General features: G+C 44.1%; 4 protein-coding genes across 4 annotated transcripts; 2 read left to right on the top strand and 2 right to left on the bottom strand.

The window, feature by feature from the left end:
• Window positions 1-1,134: 1,134 nt before the first annotated feature.
• Window positions 1,135-16,320, top strand: LOC123489263 (von Willebrand factor D and EGF domain-containing protein-like). The gene is made up of 12 exons (XM_045219939.1): window positions 1,135-1,848; window positions 6,656-6,846; window positions 7,777-8,008; window positions 8,612-8,677; window positions 9,369-9,601; window positions 10,057-10,146; window positions 10,335-10,497; window positions 10,723-10,940; window positions 11,346-11,419; window positions 11,564-11,837; window positions 12,182-12,384; window positions 15,759-16,320. Exons 1-12 carry the CDS (start codon window positions 1,773-1,775, stop codon window positions 16,318-16,320), a joined length of 2,382 nt encoding a protein of 793 aa, XP_045075874.1. The 5' UTR covers window positions 1,135-1,772.
• Window positions 2,091-3,638, bottom strand: LOC121560544. The gene is made up of 2 exons (XM_041873483.1): window positions 3,554-3,638; window positions 2,091-3,320 (listed from the first exon to the last, which is right to left on the bottom strand). Exons 1-2 carry the CDS (start codon window positions 3,606-3,608, stop codon window positions 2,161-2,163), a joined length of 1,215 nt encoding a protein of 404 aa, XP_041729417.1. The 5' UTR covers window positions 3,609-3,638; the 3' UTR covers window positions 2,091-2,160.
• On the bottom strand, window positions 4,074-5,947 carry LOC121560543 (uncharacterized protein C2orf78 homolog). Its single transcript, XM_041873482.1, has 2 exons — window positions 5,872-5,947; window positions 4,074-5,646 (listed from the first exon to the last, which is right to left on the bottom strand). Exons 1-2 carry the CDS (start codon window positions 5,918-5,920, stop codon window positions 4,085-4,087), a joined length of 1,611 nt encoding a protein of 536 aa, XP_041729416.1. The 5' UTR covers window positions 5,921-5,947; the 3' UTR covers window positions 4,074-4,084.
• Window positions 16,321-16,549: 229 nt separating the features above from the next.
• On the top strand, window positions 16,550-17,339 carry LOC123489262 (von Willebrand factor D and EGF domain-containing protein-like; the record flags this gene model as incomplete). The annotated part of the gene is made up of 3 exons (XM_045219938.1): window positions 16,550-16,619; window positions 16,835-16,971; window positions 17,175-17,339. Coding segments are annotated over exons 1-3 (372 nt in total), but the record flags the coding sequence as incomplete, so codon positions are not given.
• Window positions 17,340-18,713: the final 1,374 nt, after the last annotated feature.

Here is an 18,713-nt window from a genome sequence, read left to right as displayed (position 1 = left end):
CCATTTTTCCCGATGTAGAATCTTAATTTGATCACTATTGTTGCTGATAATTTCCCAGTACATCAGGAAAAGCAAACATGTAGTGTATTCGAGGTTTAAAAAATCTTCCATTTGTAATTTCCACTTAAAAATGTCAGACTTGATTTGCCATAACAAATAATGTATCAGCCCCTACAAAACATTTCCATATTATAATCCACATAATAATTCACATATTGCTTCAGGATTATTTTCATGCTGTAGCAAACTGGCTCAAATTAAGATCCTACATCTGTGTATAAACAATTCAAACTGAGCGATCATTGTCAGGTCAAATCCAAACACTGAAAGAGATCTTGGAATGCTGTAAGCACAGTGGTTCCCAAACTTTTTTGCTTACTGTGCCACCAACTGAATTTTGCTCTGCCCGGAGTACCCCTGAAGTACCCCCTCATGAGCATTTTACCAGTAAGCCTATGGTCTCATAACTCTTCTCAAGTACTCCCTGTGGATAGGCCAAGTACCCCCAAGGGTCCTAGTACCCCTGGTTGGGAACCACTGCTGTAAGGTATATGGTTGCACAATGCACTTTAAAATGAAATGAGAATGGATACAGTTTAGAGTGAGCTACATTGGCCTACGTGATATCTGGCCTATCCAAAATCCCAGTCTTTGGCCGAGTCATTTTCCTGAAAGATACAGTATGACCATCTGGTTTAGTGGATTGGAGTAGTGACTAAACATCCCATGACTGCATAGTGGATGGACATCATTATCGCCTAGATCGTTGGATATTTAGAGAGAAAACAACACATTTTTTGGATGTCTAGGGAAAAAGGTTTTCCTAGGCTGTACACCTCTTTGCCTGTGGTAAATTCAGTTTAACCGTACTGTTCTGGTCCTACGTGGGCCTATGGAATGTGTCTAATTATAGTATACTGCAGAATAATTATAAGGCAAATTACCTGCCAAGCTCGGTCAAATTGGTCAGGTGTTAACATTTCAATCAACTAATGATATTGTCATAAATTTGCAGTGCTATAATTAATTTCCGTTGTTTTTGTTTATTATGCATTTGTAAAGATGATAGTATACAACAGAATGTCATCCACTCAGCAGCACCAACGGTGACAAAATTATGTGTTTTGGGTAGAGTTCACAGACAGTTTGTTGAGTGGTAATTACAGTCCAGAGGAAAAATCAATCATGACTAATAACATTGTACCAAGAACAAATATTGTAATAACAGTCCATTATTTTCAACAACAAGAAAAGCATAAAAATTCTACATTTATTTCATAATTGATTTAGGCCTACCATTTTTACATTTGCTCACAATGGAAAGCTGCATCCGTTCTCAGTGAATGAATGACCACAATCATGATGACGACTCGACCACTTTCCTGTTGATACAGCTGAATAGTCCCCAATACTCTTATCACTTGTCCTTGTCCAAACAGTCGCGGCTGTAGATTCGGTCGAGATAAGGTTAGTGGACGCTCCTCCTAATATGATGCTGCTATTGCTCGTGGAGTTTGTGGTCACGCGCCGCAGTCCGGTGTGCTGGGGAAGTGCTTTTATCAGCTCTTGCGAACCTCCTAGAAACGGACTTTCTTTGACTCTCGCCTGTGTCTTTGATTTTAGCTTATTTCAGCCTATCCATACTCTTTTTTTAGGCTAATGGAAAACCGAAGGCAGCTGAACTGAGCATACCTTTTGAGGAGCCAAGGACCTTTGTAAAACCGTGGTCTGTCAGTGGTCATTTTGGAAGGCTTCACATTGGCTCGTGAACGATGAAACTTCAAATAGTTTTGGAACTTTTTTATTTCCTTATCATTTTACTCCCAAATACAATGTTTTCTCAAACAGGTAAGTGATATGCTAATGTTATTAACTGATCATGCTAAATTGGGACTAAATTGTATGTAGACCGTAAAATGAAGTGCGAAAATTACCTGTAGCCTACCAATGGGTTTCAAGCTTCTTTTTTCAAAGGACATGGTTTTTGATGAACATTGTGAACACATTAGGCCTACTATTATGAACGGGGGGATAAATGTCCCATAGCTATGGAAGAAAAGGTCACAATACAGTTTTGAATGCTGAAAATATATAATTTATTAGAGCCAGATAAACATTTTCAAAAGTCTCAGATGATTTTGAACCTGCTCTCTCCATTCGTTAGTCCTGTCCATCTGGTAAGAATGGTGTAGATCTGTGGCTAGTGTACTGATAGTAAAGTTCATCAATCAAGGTGCTGTCATCCAAGGGCACATACCTACTACGACTCTCATTGCTATGGCAGTCTGTTGACCTGTCATTGGAGGCAGCAGGGGCCAAGCCTGTCTCTGTGTCTTCTCCAACTACAAAAGCCTTTGACCCCTGTGGCCAAGGTGGGAAGAGACACGTGTCCATGAGGGCCGCCCACTCTGACAGGGATATGGTGCTGAAGGGTATCTCAGGACATTGACTGTGAGAGTTCCCGTCTTGGTTGAAGAGAGACGGACTGACCAGGTGCTGCTGAGAGTGGACGATGATAGGGTAGTTCTGAAAGCTCCTGTCGTCACCTGCAACGGCTTGTCCGACTGTCGTCACTGTGTCATAGTTAGTTGGGCTATGACTTTTCACTTGGCTGCGAATGCTCTGACTCATGCTCATCTCATGTTGGCCTTTCAGTCCCACAGCTCTCACTTTTGGGGTTTTCTCTCCATCTTGCTCTCTATTCATCTTGTCTTCGTCTTTCTTTTCCCTCATGCTGTTCTGCTCTTCATGAAACATTAGCATATATTTCTGCTTCTGACACAAGTCTCTGTCAGAGGTACCCATATCTTCTGTTTGGGCCTCAATTGCCTGACTTGGAAGATTCACCATATCAGTAGCATCCCATCTCTTATGCATATCGTTTGTGTTCCCAAACCTCTGATAGTTTATATAAGGGGTGTCGTCAATTTTGTTTCCAGTCTTGCCCATCACCTCCATCAATCTCCTATATTTCTGAGTGAAACTGTTGGGGTCTCTTTTTGGCCTCGACCTAACAGCTCGTCGCCTCTTCTCCTTCTCTCCTTCCATCACCATAGAGGGGATGCTGGGATCAACCACTGACATGGGAGGTATAGCAACACCCACAATGGTTGGAGCACAGTGGTATGGTTGGGGATATGGCTGTGAGGACCAGGTGGGCCAGGCTGGTCCAATAGGCATCATCGGAAGGGGCTGAGGGTGTGGAGTGTAGACATAATCAATCAATTGTGTAGATGGCTGGATGATACCTCCAGAGGTGTAGGCCTCTGTGGAAATGTTTGCAAGAACAGCAGAATCTAGGCCCATATTTGAAGGGTGTCCTGTATATTGAAGACAATCAAATTAGTTTGCTATTAAATATTTGAGAAATCATGACCATCTAGGTTATCTATTTTTGTTAGGCTTGCAATTAATAGTAATCATATTTGATGCTAGTACGATCTAAGTACACTTTCTTTGTGAAGCATTTTCTGATTATTTCATAATCTTTTGTATTGTGGTTCTGCTACTATTCTAGACTGAACAAAAAGACGTTCAAACAACATACACTTACCATGATCTTGTTGTAATAATTGTTTTTGGTAATTGTACTGAAAGTTCATTTTCATCCTCTGCTCTTATGCCAGGCACATTGTAAAGGACAAACCTACATAAAATCAAGAGCATCAGTAGCACATTTTAGAATGTTTTTAGAATGTTGCTCCACCATTACCTGACTGTGATGTCAGAACTGTTACTGAGGTGAACACAGCTGATGTTTCTGTGGCAACTACCAAACATTCCTGCTCCGAGCTGGAACTGTCATTGGATACATTAGATTACAACATAGATGTAGGGGAAGTAGAAGACAATCACATACAAAGTGGAGCTCCTCACTGTGCATAGTGGATTTGACAATTCCCTGTAAATCACATCACATTAAATGAGTGAAACACGACTGTCCGTGACATGCATAGAGTACAGTGACAGTCAATGTAGAAGACATAGAAGTGAAGCACCTTTACCATCTTTTGTAGTATACCCTGTGTATCAATATAGTTTACGAAAAGATACACAAAACACATGCAAACAAAAAAATAGCCATTCATTTATTCCAGATCTCCATTAGTTTTTTCCAGGCACTCATGGTGCCCTTCAGGATGGGTACTGTGGGACTACTCGGGTAGTTCTCCAGAGTGTACTGCTCCCTGTTGATGAACACGTTGTGGTCCCAGCCCTGTTTGGTAACCCGGGACACCCTTTCTCTCTGCTGCTGGGTCTTCCTCTTCATGTCCTCCCTCTCCTCCCTCTGCCACAGAGAGATGGGCACCGAGGCCTGCCACGGGTTGGGGAAGTAGAGGGAATCAGGGGGGGGTAACCTCCCATGCTGCCCAGGAGGGGTTGGGTGATGGTACGTGTTGGGTAATGAGGGAAACTGATGGCGAAAACCACGGTACCTTCTCCTTAGGTGAGGGTTGGGGGCTTTGAACAGGGTGTGGTTGTGGGTAGTGGGTGGTGCGAAGGGTTGAGAGTGTGTGGGGTCGCTATGGATTGTTCCCCCTAATGAAGTTGGTTGCCTACTCTGACAGGATGGGGAGACGAACTTGGTTGTGGAGCTAGCAGACTTCTGTGAAAGGTTGTCAAGTGTTATTGGGTTGTCAAAGACCGTTGGTTTTGCAGACGAAGGATGTTCAGCTTGGGATGCCCCAATAGTATCTACATCATCTCGTATTCTTTTTTCCACCACTGAGGAGTTACAGTTTGCTACGGTAACATGAATTGTCTCAAAGTCTAGCAGGTCCTGGTCCATCAAAATGACTTTTTCTTCTGTAATTTGTTCATTGGGAATGGACTGGTTGGACTGATTGGACGTCTGAGCTTTGACCCCGAGTTTGTGGAAGACCTGAACAGACTGCATCATCTGATGACCCAGACGGCTCCTTGGAGGTTGGGGTGTTCGGGGAGCCTTTGGGGTAGGCCCCGCCTCTAACTTAGCCCCCTTAATGCTACCTTCCTGCTTCCTGGAAGATGAAATGTCTGAACCTGTTCTGTCCCCACCTCCATCTGCAGCATCTCTCCTTGCACATTGAACCACCTCCTTCACAGCACACTTCACAGGACTAGGATTACTCTCCTCTACACTTTCACCATCCCTCTTTTCACCTTCTATCTTTTCACTGTTCACGCCATCACTACTGTCACCAACCTCTCCAAAGATGGCCATCTTCTTTGTTGTCTCCCCTCTTCCCTGCTCCGCTTCCTCCTGTTTATTTTTTGTAGCTTCTGTTGCAGGGCTTCCTTTAGCCTCCTCCAATGGAACAGCTGGATTGCCAGTGTTCAGTGTTGTGTCAATAGGTGCCATGGTAATGTTGGTTGCAGGTGCTGGTGCTGGTGCAGCCACATAGATGTACCCTGGTGGGGGGCATACTGCCCAGATTTGTGGCACTGGTGGTGGCTGAGGGGGCTGACCTTTGGTAGACAACAATGTGCCATAGATAGCATGTTGATGGGTTTGAGGATGAGAAGGAATGGGTTGATGGTGATGATGAAGATGGTGATGTGGGAGATTGGGATGATTAGGAGGCTGCTGGAAATGGGCTGTTACAACCGGAGGGTTTGTGCTGTGATCTATGACCAGAGTTATCTGTCCTGCCAGCAAGCTGTTTCCTGAAAGGAAACCAAATTATCATTTTTTTATTCACAAAATATTTTTTACAGTTTATTATGAATGAATGCATTTGTAAAGTCATTATGCCTTTGCCTTGTTAATTTCTGTCATCCAAAATGATAATTTCATGCCAACTTTAGAATAAAGCATAGACAGTTAGAGAGCTTAAAAGCTAACAGACAGTTTTGAGAGCTCTGAATTGTAATTGAACAGAAAATACTTACCTTGTGTTGAGTCAGGTGTGAAGGCGTTACTCTGGAAAGGGTCCTCCATTGTTATAAACAGTTATCTTTGTTATTTTAGATATTTTAACATAATATTTTTTGAAATACTTTGTTATTTTGTCAAGTAATTGTTTGATTGATGCACCTAGAATATCAGTGTCACTCTATGATGTCACCATTTTTTACTTGGTTCTGACTAGAGGGAGTACAGCTACGATCAGAAGTGACTTTTTCGTAGCAGGTTAGTATAATTTATGCAGCAGGTTAGGATAATTAACGTGGCAGGTTAGGAGACTTAGGTTAAGGTTAGGAAAAGGGTTAGGGTTAGGGTTAGCTAAAATGGTCTCCTAACCTGCTACGAAATGTAACGTCTGGTTGTAGCTGTACTCCCTCTAGTCACAACTCCTAGACTTTCCATCTCCAGAAAATCATTGTTTTGTTAAGAGTTTCATTTCTCCAAATAACTGTCGTTTTTTTTTGCACAAAAGTACAAACAAGATCACCAAGATCAACATATTTCCAACATTCATTTGTCTCATAATCCCATAACTCCTATTTTACAGTTGTTATGATTAGGCTAGGCCTAGTTATTACATGGTTGCAACATAGTATTGACATAGTGTTTCATTTCTAACTCAGTTGATTGTGTGTGTGTTGAGGGGGTAACTTGGCATCGGTAACTTGTGTGCATATGCGTGCGCGTGTACATGCTTTGAGTGAAAACACAGCAACACCTTATTCACTCATGTTCATGCTATATTTGGCTGCTTGTGTCTATCCTCAGTGCTGCCCCCAGAATGTGCTCCGGGGGGTCACTCTCTGCTCCAGAACCCATACCGTAGCACCAGTTTCAGCTCCCGCAGCCTACAGCAGTCAGCCCTCCAGAACTTCATCTGTGACCATTCCCTCATACCAGGCTGGTACCAGTTCCAGATCTTTGACAAGCCCGCCAGCATGCCCACACAATGTGTGGAGGTAAATACAGATAATACGTTTTATTTTATAGTATTTTTTCTCTCTAGGTCTCAAAGCATGTTACAATGTATGGAGGTCACCCCATCCCCCAATGTGTCGCAAACACCCATATTGTTTCTCGACTGTATCTAGCTTGCTAATAATCACCGAAATGAAAGCTAGACAGTCAGGGAGCATTGGAGAAAAAAAAAGATGGCTAGAGGACTATTCTTTTTACATATTTTGACGGCGAGGAAATATATATTTTTTAAATTGTGCCGCCCTCCGGACCTCGTTGAAGACCAATTGTGGCCCCCGGGGAAAAAGGAGTTTGACACACCTGGTTTAGGTGGTCTTTCATAGCAAATGCCATGCCTCAGTCAGAACAGTACAGAAGAGCATTGTCCCAATTATATGCTAGTTCTTCTTGCACTAGAGTACTTTTCAGTGAGTAGCCCAGTCATTGCAGTGGTAACATGAGTGCTAGTCTTGGCCTTTGAAGTGAACATAGGCTCTTTGTTCCAAGGAGACTGGGATGGTATCAGCATTAAGCAAAGGACCAAAGAGAGCGAGAGACAGGAGAGAGACAGGAGAGAGACGAGAGAGACAGGAGAGAGACAGGAAACATTTTCAGTTCCTCATTTTCCCTGGGCTGCCTGCTGTGCTGCAGACTGAAGGATCCATCAGAGGTGTCAGCTTCCTCTTCTTCCCAGGGCATTGTCATGTGTCATATTGCAGTTGTTGCCTGCAAAGTGTCGCCCTACCAATCATTACCCATGTAGTTGTATTATTACCACCCAGTATAAACTAGCCTGGTCCCAGACATGTTTGTGCTGTCTTACTTATTGTCACAATGAGTGACAAGGAGTTTGCGAAACAGCGCAAACAGATCTGGAACCAGGCTCAAGTAGTCTTTTTCTGTTCTCCATTGTCTTCATCTGTGTCCACCAGGTGAACCACTGTGGGACCCAGGCCCCAGTGTGGCTGTCTCTGGGGGAGGGCGAGAGCCTCCCGCAGCCCCTGGAGGTGACGCAACTGACGGCCTGTGCCACCTGGCAGTTCTTCCTCAGCAGTAGTAAGGACTGCTGCCTGTTCCGCATCCCTGTCACCGTGCGCAACTGTGGAGACTTCTACGTCTACCTGCTCCAGCCCACCCAGGGTTGCATGGGCTACTGCGCACAGGGTACAGCAGCTGTTTACGATAGTCTGTTTAGGTGGAAGCAATGAGGAGCTCTATACGCTATGAAAGTGAGGCTGCATTTTCCAGGAAGTAGCCTTGAAGTCATTTTTTTTCTTTTGTAGGCTTTTTGAAGGGTCTTCAATGGGCAGAAACGTAGCGCAATGGTCTTCAGCGCCAAAATGTCTTAAAAGGCATCTATCTGGCAGAAGTCAATTCATCCAAAAACACAAATATAATTGTGTAAATGACGGTGTTTTCATGAATTTGATGGTGTAATCGTCAAGCCCATTCAAAATATTAGGGCTGACCCTAATACTGCATCACTGTAAACATGACAGTGCTGTAGGTTTCTTTAAAAGTGTTTGCTAAATGCTGTACATGCTCCTAGAATAGAATAGATCTAATTTAATTATTTAAGAGGGAATTCTTATAGTGGTAATAGCGGATGTAAAGGTGACATGATACAACTGTCAAAAACACTAGAGAATTAGCACTAACTGCATGTAACTCATTCAACTGTTATTTATGTGCTAGTGATTCAGACCTCTGTAGTGTTAACTGTTACGACCACCATTGTTAATTGTCCTGCTATCATTCACCATGCAGAGATGTCAGACTCTGCGGCGGTGGTGTGTGGTCCTGACGAGGTGGAGGTTGATGGAACGTGTAAAGGTGAGTGAGCTCTATAGAAGGCCCTTGTTAAAGTCAGACACCACAACAAGCCACGTCAGAATTGCCAGGCGGTGTGGAATGCAGCAACAGGCCCCTCACAGGTCCTCTTAATGAGCTAAGCATGTGTGTCCTGCCGCCCGCGTCACTCGCCCCATCTCCATGACGACATCTCTCACTGAGGTCATGAATTATCCCTCCTCTGGTTTTATGGCGAAGGAGGAGGGGGGCTGGGGACATAGGTGGATGGTTTAATTAACTTTAATTCACACAAGAGAAGTTATCAAGTTGGAAGGGATACTATAAATAGGAGAAGGTACCTACTGTTTCGGTTTGTTATGGTTGGCCCCTTTCCCTGATTAGGGTTACAGAAATGTTGGAACCCTCTGTTGGGCTGTGGCTGATGACTGGTATATTGATTTTGATTACTTGGTGGGTCACAAGACAAAAACATTCAGCCAAGCTTGTATGATACACAACCATCTCATATCACCCAAATACTGTATAAATGATGACCTGCTATATCTATGTAAATACCAGGGACATGTTCAGTAGGAAGAAAACTGAGTGCAACAGGTAGGAACTTCCCATTTTGTCCAACAAGACATTCAGTCTAATTTTGTCAAATAAAACATGTTGCTAAACATTTTGTTACGGTTTACCCTACTGAACACGACTCCGTTATCCCTTCCAGCTAAACAGCCTCCTTCCCCAGCGGTGCCTGTGATAGTAGCAGAGCTCTCTGGGAGCATCGTCTACCTGAAGTGCAGCTTCGAAGGCCACAGCCTGAACAGCTCCCTAGGCTATGTGGTGGCCTGGTCTCGCCTCTCCCCCCAAGGCACCAAAGAAGAACTGAAACAGGAGACTACTGTCCAAACCTTTGCCTTCATCGAGCTGGACGGGATCAACCTCCGACTGGGGGACAAGGTGGGTAGAAGTTACCCCTAACCACTGACGCAGGGGCAGATATCTTTCCTCTCTCTAATGGTTAAGGTTAAGATCGAGGGTAGTGCAATTTGATTCAAGACTTGCGGTTATGGGTAGCTTCTACCTCACTTGTAAAACAGTCAAACGCAAAAACAATGCTAGCTTCCGAGCTCTCTCACAAAACTGAAGTGAATTTGTTTTACAAGTGAGGATATAGAGCGATAGAGCTGGCCGTGTTTAAAACCTAGATTGCCACCGGCCATCTTTAAACTTTCAAAGTTAAACAGTATATTGTTTTGTCATCCTTTTATGAAACTCTAGTCAGACATGTTGTTTTGTTTTACTGTGGTATCATGTCTATCACCTGGCTTCAACTATAAAGGCTTTTATACATCCTGAACTGTAGCCTCTCTCTTCCTCTTGAACGGCTGTGGCTGTCCTTCCCTCTCTGTCAGATTTACTGCAGTTGCTCCAGTTTTTTTCTGGACTCGCCGGACATCCAGGGAACCCCAGTGGAGAGCAAAGAGTTCTTCGCCGGGATCAGGGTAAATCAAAGAGATAGAGAACACTATTTGGTGTAAGGATTTGGTGTTTGAGTGTGTGTAAAGTGTGTAAGGTGTGTGTGCATGCGTGCCTGTCTGTCTGTCTCTCTCTGGGTCTGGGTTTGTGTGTCTCCTTTTGTTTTAAGTAGTCACTGGTTAGTCAGAATGTCTCTTGTGACTTGTCTCTGCAGTTGAGACCAGAGGTGACTACTGTGTCTGAGGATGGGAAGGACTATGAGTTGACTGTGGAGAGTACCATCCCTGTCCCCTGCCCTGGCGATGCCTCCTCATCCTCCTCGTCCTCCTCCACAGAGCAGTGTACTCTCTCCTTACACCTGAGTACAAGCAATCAAGGTAAAGGCTTCGTAAGTAATCCTGCATACTCACAGTATCACTTCAGTAAAGTTAGATTCTTCACAATTTAGTATTTTTAATAACAGATTTTGGCAATACGTTTGATTTCCATAGTGTCTTGATTCTCCAGTGACAACGCATTCTGACTTGTCGGTATCCCTACAAAATAGACAAAAACAAAGCCAACGACAATAACCATTAAATTATATATTTGTTCCTCCATAGGAGAGGATCTGTTGGGTCCAGATGTGGTGTTGTCCTCGTGCCAGGTGGATCTCTCCCAGAGCCTGGGGTGTCGTAACGGGGTGTGTAGCCAGGCCCTGGTTCACCTCAGCGCTGTCACAGACTTCCTCAGGGACGGAGACAGGACGACACAGATCTCTGTCAAACCCATCGTCACATCCAACTTCCTCTGGAGCGGCTACACACCACAGAGTGTCCAGGTACTGTAACTGGAAGAAAATAAAACTTGTGATGCGTTGGGAGGAGAGTGGCGGTTGTTATTAGCCTGGTCCCAGATCTGTTTGTGCTATCTTGCCAACTCCTATGGTCATTGTCACACTGTTTGGCATAAAACTTTGCAAGACAGCATAAACAGATCTGGGACAAATCTAGGTTGTTAACAGATCTGGGACCAGTCTAGGTTGTTACACTTAACTCACTCAATGGAGAATATGCTATGATGCTGTATATACTGTATAGTGTACAATTGCCCATACACAATCTGTAAGTTGCCAACACAATCATATAAGCATGTACTGTATACACTTTATTTTCTCATCTAGATAGCTGAATGTGAAAATGAAATAAATTATATTTGATATGTGATATCTGCTCTGTGTTTTCAGATCACAGTGAAGGATGTTCCCTCTGCATACTGCTACTCTTTCACCGATCCTCACATCATCACGTTTGATGGCAGGTACTTCAATCACTCCTTTTTAGTCAGCATAAATGATAGATGCAGTCATGGCAATATTAGTCTGCAAATATGATAACAATCACAAGAATACACATTACAGTAACTGATACTGTACTGTAATGTATTTAATGCATATCCTTCCAGGCAGTATGACAACTACCAGATTGGGACGTTTGTGCTGTACAAGAGCACGCAGCAGCCGTTCGAGGTCCATGTGCGCCAGTGGGAGTGCGGGAGCTTGGTCCACGGCGCCTCGTGCATGTGCGGGTTCGTCGCGAGGGACGGCGGTGACGTCATAGCCTTCGACATGTGCAACGGCGAGCTGGGGGACACCAGGCCGCACCTGTCAGTGAAGAACAGGGACGTGGGCAAGAGCGGCATCCGCATCACTGAGTCTTACCAAGGACGCAAAGTCACAGTGAGTGAATAAATAAGTAAATAAAATGTAACATAAAAAATTTTTTAAATTTTTTTGTCCTCTGATGAGTTGGTGGTGCCAGGAAAAAGAAAAGGTCACTGAGTGGAATCCCACGCCCACAGGAAGTAGTCATTAGCCAATAGGGTGTTGAGAAAGGCAGTGTAAACTTACAGTGCAAAGTCGGTATTCAATTGTTTATGCTAATTATGATATGATACAGACTGTGATGATATAGCGAAGCACTGGAAAGCAGAAAATAATTGAGTCTCAATAGAATAGAAGAAAATCAAATGAAATACAACAGAATACAATAGGATCTAATCCCCTTTCTGTCTGTGCTGTAGATGACCTTCTCGTCTGGGGCATTTGTGTGTGCCGATGTGTCTGACTGGGGCATGAGTCTGACCCTGAGGGCCCCCAGCTCAGACTGGGGCCACACCGAGGGCCTGTGTGGGACGTATGATGGACAGACGCACAATGACCTCCACACAGCAGGGGGCGCAGCGCTGGACAATGAAGACGTAGCAGCCTTCATCTCTGAATGGAGGTTAGTCTGATGCCAAATCTCAAATCAACCTCTAGTCCCTAACTTTATGGAGTTTGCAGATTCTAACCAGCCTACCAATGATTGCACTGCAGCATTCATTGTAATTCCTATGCCTATACAGTTTCTTTAGATCTGCAAAGCAGGAGCAGGCTTTTGGATATGAATCATTTTGAACATCAGTCAAAAGTTTGGACACACCTACTCCTTCAACGGTTTTTCTTTATTTTCACTATTTTTTATATTGTAGAACAATAGTGAAGATATCAAAACTATGAATAACACATATGGAATCATGTAGTAACCAAAAAAGTGTTAAACAGATCAAAATGTATGTTATATTTGAGATTTGAGATTCTTCAAATAGCCACCCTTTGCCTTGATGACAATTTTGCACACTCTTGGCATTCTCTCAACCAGCTTCATGAGGTAGTCACCTGGAATGCATTTCAATTAACAGGTGTGCCTTCTTAAAAGTTAATTTGTGGAATTTATTTCCTTCTTAATGCATTTGAGCCAATCAGTTGTGTTGTGACAAGGTAGGTGGGGTATACAGAAGATAGCCCTATTTGGTAAAAAATCAAGTCCATATTATATTATTAGCAAAGAGAAATGACAGTCCGTCATTACTTTAAGACATGAAGGTCAGTCAATACGGAACATTTCAAGAACTTTTAACATTTCTTCAAGTGCAGTCGCAAAAACCATCAAGCGCTATGATGAAACTGGCTCTCATGAGGGCCACCACAGGAATGGAAGACCCACAGTTTCCTCTGCTGCAGAGGATAAGTTCATTAGAGTTACCAGCCTCAGAAATTGCAGCCCAAATAAATGCTTCACAGACACATCTCAACATCAACTGTTCAGAGGGGACTGTGTGAATCAGGCCTTCATGGTCGAATTGCTGCAAAGAAACCATTACTATAGGACACCAATAAGAAGAAGAGACCTGATTGGGCCAAGAAACATGAGCAATGGACATTAGACCGGTGGAAATCTGAGTCCAAATTTGAGATTTTTGGTTCAACTGCCGTGTCTTTGTGAGATCTCCACATGTGTATTTCCCACCGTAAAGCATGGAGGAGGAGGTGTTATGGTGTGGGGGTGCTTTGTTGGTGACACTGTCTGTGATTTATTTAGAATTCAACACTTAACCAGCATGGCTACCACAGCATTCTGCAGCGATACACCATCCCATCTGGTTTGGGCTTAGTGGGACTATCATTTGTTTTTCAACAGGAAAATGACCCAACACACCTCCGGGCTGTGTAAGGGCTATTTTACCAAGAAGGAGAGTGACGGAGTGCTGCATCAGATGACCTGGCCTCCACAATCCCCCGACCTCAACCCAATTGAGATGGTTTGGGATGAGTCGGACGGAAGAGTGAAGGAAAAGCAGCCAACAAGTGCTCAGCATACAGTGGGGAAAAAAGTATTTAGTCAGCCACCAATTGTGCAAGTTCTCCCACTTAAAAAGATGAGAGAGGCCTGTAATTTTCATCATAGGTACACGTCAAATATGACAGACAAATTGAGGAAAAAAAATCCAGAAAATCACATTGTAGGATTTTTTATGAATTTATTTGCAAATTATGGTGGAAAATAAGTATTTGGTCACCTACAAACAAGCAAGATTTCTGGCTCTCACAGACCTGTAACTTCTTCTTTAAGAGGCTCCTCTGTCCTCCACTCGTTACCTGTATTAATGGCACCTGTTTGTACTTGTTATCAGTATAAAAGACACCTGTCCACAACCTCAAACAGTCACACTCCAAACTCCACTATGGCCAAGACCAAAGAGCTGTCAAAGGACACCAGAAACAAAATTGTAGACCTGCACCAGGCTGGGAAGACTGAATCTGCAATAGGTAAGCAGCTTGGTTTGAAGAAATCAACTGTGGGAGCAATTATTAGGTAATGGAAGACATACAAGACCACTGATAATATCCCTCGATCTGGGGCTCCATGCAAGATCTCACCCTTGGGGTCAAAATGATCACAAGAACGGTGAGCAAAAATCCCAGAACCACACGGGGGACATAGTGAATGACCTGCAGAGAGCTGGGACCAAAGTAACAAAGCCTACCATCAGTAACACACTACGCGCTAGGGACTCAAATCCTGCAGTACCAGACGTGTCCCCCCTGCTTAAGCCAGTACATGTCCAGGCCCGTCTGAAGTTTGCTAGAGTGCATTTGGATGATCCAGAAGAGGATTGGGAGAATGTCATATGGTCAAATGAAACCAAAATATAACTTTTTGGTAAAAACTCAACCGTCGTGTTTGGAGGACAAAGAATGCTGAGTTGCATCCAAAGAACATCCATACCTACTGTGAAGCATGGGGGTGTAAACATCATGCTTTGGGGCTCTTTTTTCTGCAAAGGGACCAGGACGACTGATCCGTAAAGGAAAGAATAAATGGGGCCATGTATCGTGAGATTTTGAGTGAAAACCTCCTTCCATCAGCAAGGGCATTGAAGATGAAACGTGGCTGGGTCTTTCAGCATGACAATGATCCCAAACACACCGCCCGGGCAACGAAGGAGTGGCTTCGTAAGAAGCATTTCAAGGTCCTGGAGTGGCCTAGCCAGTCTCCAGATCTCAACCCCATAGAAAATCGTTGGAGGGAGTTGAAAGTCTGTGTTGCCCAGCGACAGCCCCAAAACATCACTGCTCTAGAGGAGATCTTGATGGAGGAATGGGCCAAAATACCAGCAACAGTGTGTGAAAACCTTGTGAAGACTTACAGAAAACATTTGACCTGTGTCATTGCCAACAAGGGTATATAACAAAGTATTGAGAAACTTTTGTTATTGACCAAATACTTATTTTCCACTAATTTGCAAATAAATTCATTAAAATCCTACAATGTGATTTTCTGGATTTTTTTTCTCATTTGTCTGTCATAGTTGACGTGTACCTATGATGAAAATTACAGGCCTCTCTCATCTTTTTAAGTGGGAGAACTTGCACAATTGGTGGCTGACTAAATACTTTTTTTCCCCACTGTATGCGGAACTCCTTCAAGAGTGTTGGAAAAGCATTCCAGGTGAAGCTGGTTGAGAGAATGCCAAGAGTGTGCAAAGCTGTCATCAAGGCAAAGGGTGGCTATTTGAAGAATCTCAAATCTCAAATATATTTTGATTTGTTTAACACTTTTTTGGTTACTACATGATTCCATATGTGTTATTTCATAGTTTTGATGTCTTCAATATTATTCTACAATGTAGAAAATAGTACAAATAAAGAAAAACCCTTGAATGAGTAGGTGTGTCCAAACTTTTGACTGGTACTGTACATGAGCTCTTTCAGCTGTGGTTGTGATGTATTTCCATAGAAATCCTAACTGATGAGTTTGTATTTCTCTTCTGGCAGACTCCCTCCTGGTAGCAGCTTGTTTGACACCGTTCCGGCCTATCAGAGCGCCCCAAACCCTCACAGGTACTGTAACTGTGAAGAAGAGTCCCGCCCCAAATCCCCGCGAACCAGGTCTCAGCCAATCCCTGGCTCCGACTCCTCCTGTTATCACCACGGCAACGTGAGACTCCACAGTATAATCCCCACTCTAGATGTCACTGCCGAATACATCAACTCAGTAGAGCTGTTCAAAGGCCACCATGTCTACCCCCTCAGGAACTCCAACCAGCATGGCCAGGCCGGGGACACCGCCTCCCAGCCTGGAGAGAGAGGCTCTACCCTAACAGGCTCCAGCCATGGAGCCAACAACCAGAGAAGCCGTGGAAGGCGCGCAGCCCTACCAGTTCCTCCCCACGCCCTACCAGAGCTTGAGCCAGTCCGACCTGGAGGGCTTCACCTACTTCTTCCCAGAGGACCACGAGCTGGCAGCCCAGCCGAGTCCTCCTCCCCCACCTGGCCCACCCCCGTCTGGGCTAACACAGCTCCAGGCCAGGGTGCAGTGCCAGCGGGTGGTGGCTAACTCCAGTGTGGCCCTGGGCTGCGGCCGCCTCTAGGCCCGGCCATAGTGAGCCAGGCGGTGGCTATGTGCGTCAGCGACCTCCAGCTAAAGGACGACCAGGCCTGGGTGGGCGCCACTCTGCCTCTGCTTGAGAACGAGTGTGAGAGGAGGCTAGTGGAGGAGAGGGGGAGAGAGGGAGAGCACCAGGACATGTTGTCCTTCCTCAAGTGTCCTAATCTATGTAATGGGAATGGGCAGTGCTCCGGTGGGGGGTGTTTGTGCTTCCCGGATTCGGCTCCACGACTGCAGCGTTATCTCTGGTAAGAAGAGGGCAGGATTGGATCAGTAACACACATCTATAAGTCAATCATACATATTGTAAGTCAACACTAGGCCAGGGTTTGGCTTATAGTTAATCAAAATGAAAGACATATCACAGTAATTAGCTAATCCTAGTAAAGCGATTAAAAAACCTGCTGGCATTTTTTTTGCTTTCTATTTCTGTCTGTCTCTGGTGTCGTCTGGGATGGTGAAGACCAGACTCCAGAGATCACAGAGCTGGAGAACGAGGGACTGTGTGATGTCAGACAGAGTGACTGCTCCACTGTACAGGTCTTTGGACAAGGCTTCAAAGACTCCTATGAACTCAAGTGTGAATTTTTGAAGGAAAAGGTACCATACTACATCACACACACAAACACACACATACACACCGACACCGACACACACACACACACACGACACACACACACACACACACACACACACACACACACACACACACACACACACACACACACACCTCCATACTTGTGATATTATTTTCTGTAGCACAGTACTTCTGACCCCGCCTGTCTCTGTCTGCGTGTGTCCAGTTTGTGGATGGTGAGTGGACCCTGGACGAACCTCAGTTTTCCCTGGCTACCTTCCTGGATGTGTCAGGTCTGGAGTGTCGGCTCCCCCTGGAGTACAGACAACCCACTGCAGGCGTGGACCTGGATATGGCCACCGGCAGACCCCTCGCACGCTGGCAGATCAAAGTCAGTGGAACAACGCTATGCAGCACATCTCAGTAATGTTTTTGCCATTTCAACCAGGAACTAGTCTTAAGCTGTGACCCAAAAGGCCCCAACCCACCAATGGGTCCAGACTCATTTGGGAATGGGCCAATGACCATAAAATACAGCTGGATAACAGAGCCCTAAAAATAGTACTATTTGTAGCAGGGCAGTGTTTCTGGTCTAAGTGTTCTGATATGGTTTGTTTGCACACCTACCAGATGTTTTCAAGATGGTGAAACCTGGACAAGATACCCTTACTTATATATAGCTTCTTATATTTATTACCATTCCTGATTTCTTTGTCTTGGCAGGTGTCACCGATGCTCCGTACACAATGCCAGATCCTGACCTGTTCGAGTGAGCCTGTCAGATCCCTCAATTTCGTTCTCTTACCTCGGGGTGGGTTTCTCTTTGTTTTTTTTCTCAGGGTTTTAATGGTATCACAGCGTTTCTGGTAAATCATGTTTTTTCAATTTATATTTTAAAATATTCATTGTAACATTAACTTTCTTCCTTTTTTTTCATTCCTTGTTTTTTTTTCCAATTTATTAGAAAATGTTCTCAGCCTCAGGATGCATGAATCAACTTCTCGTAGTTTGTGTTCTTTTTCAGCCACTAACATTCAACAGATACAGTACATTATGTTGTGGGACATTCAACAGATGTTCAGGCTAGCTCAAATTTCAGACCCTTTCCCCCAAACCGCAGCATACGGCCCTGCCCCTCTTTAAACTAAATGTGATGTAGCGCATGGGGGATGTGTGAAACTTACCCATCAGCCTGGTCTTACATACCCCACACAAAAAGTAGCTATGTGGCGCAAGTGACCTTCGTTTTTCACACTCTCCATGTCTACTAAACCCCCTGTTATGTGTGCCAGCTCAGTTCTTCTTCCCAGGAACTCAAACAAACATTTATCACCCAAACAAAAGTGGCCAATGCTCTGTTTGTCAATTTAATCTATGCTCGAGAGTCCATATGAAGTGGTGTGGGTGAGATGATGGGTTGAAGCTGCATATTACCTCTCTGCATCTCTACGAAACAATTAGTGTTTTTAGTCCAATCAAGGTTCACTTGCGTGTTATCTAGTCAATCCATTTCTCTTGTTGCAAGTGTTCCTGGTTCCTATTTCAATGGCAAATCAGATGTTTGATGTTTTCTAAAAAGGCAAAGATATATACATTTTTTGCTCTGTATCATCCCCAGAAAAACATTCAACATTACATTATGTTATGAGAGGGAAATCCCATTGCTTTACCACCAACTCCTCCAATACATTCATGTCTCCACTCCTGAGAGTATCACACCCATCTACTAATACTACAATATTATACAATCCTTCATACAATTCAT

This window comes from Coregonus clupeaformis, unplaced genomic scaffold (assembly GCF_020615455.1).
Source record: "Coregonus clupeaformis isolate EN_2021a unplaced genomic scaffold, ASM2061545v1 scaf2911, whole genome shotgun sequence".
In the NCBI taxonomy this organism is placed as follows: domain Eukaryota; kingdom Metazoa; phylum Chordata; class Actinopteri; order Salmoniformes; family Salmonidae; genus Coregonus; species Coregonus clupeaformis.
This window is presented reverse-complemented; position numbering and strand designations above follow the sequence as displayed.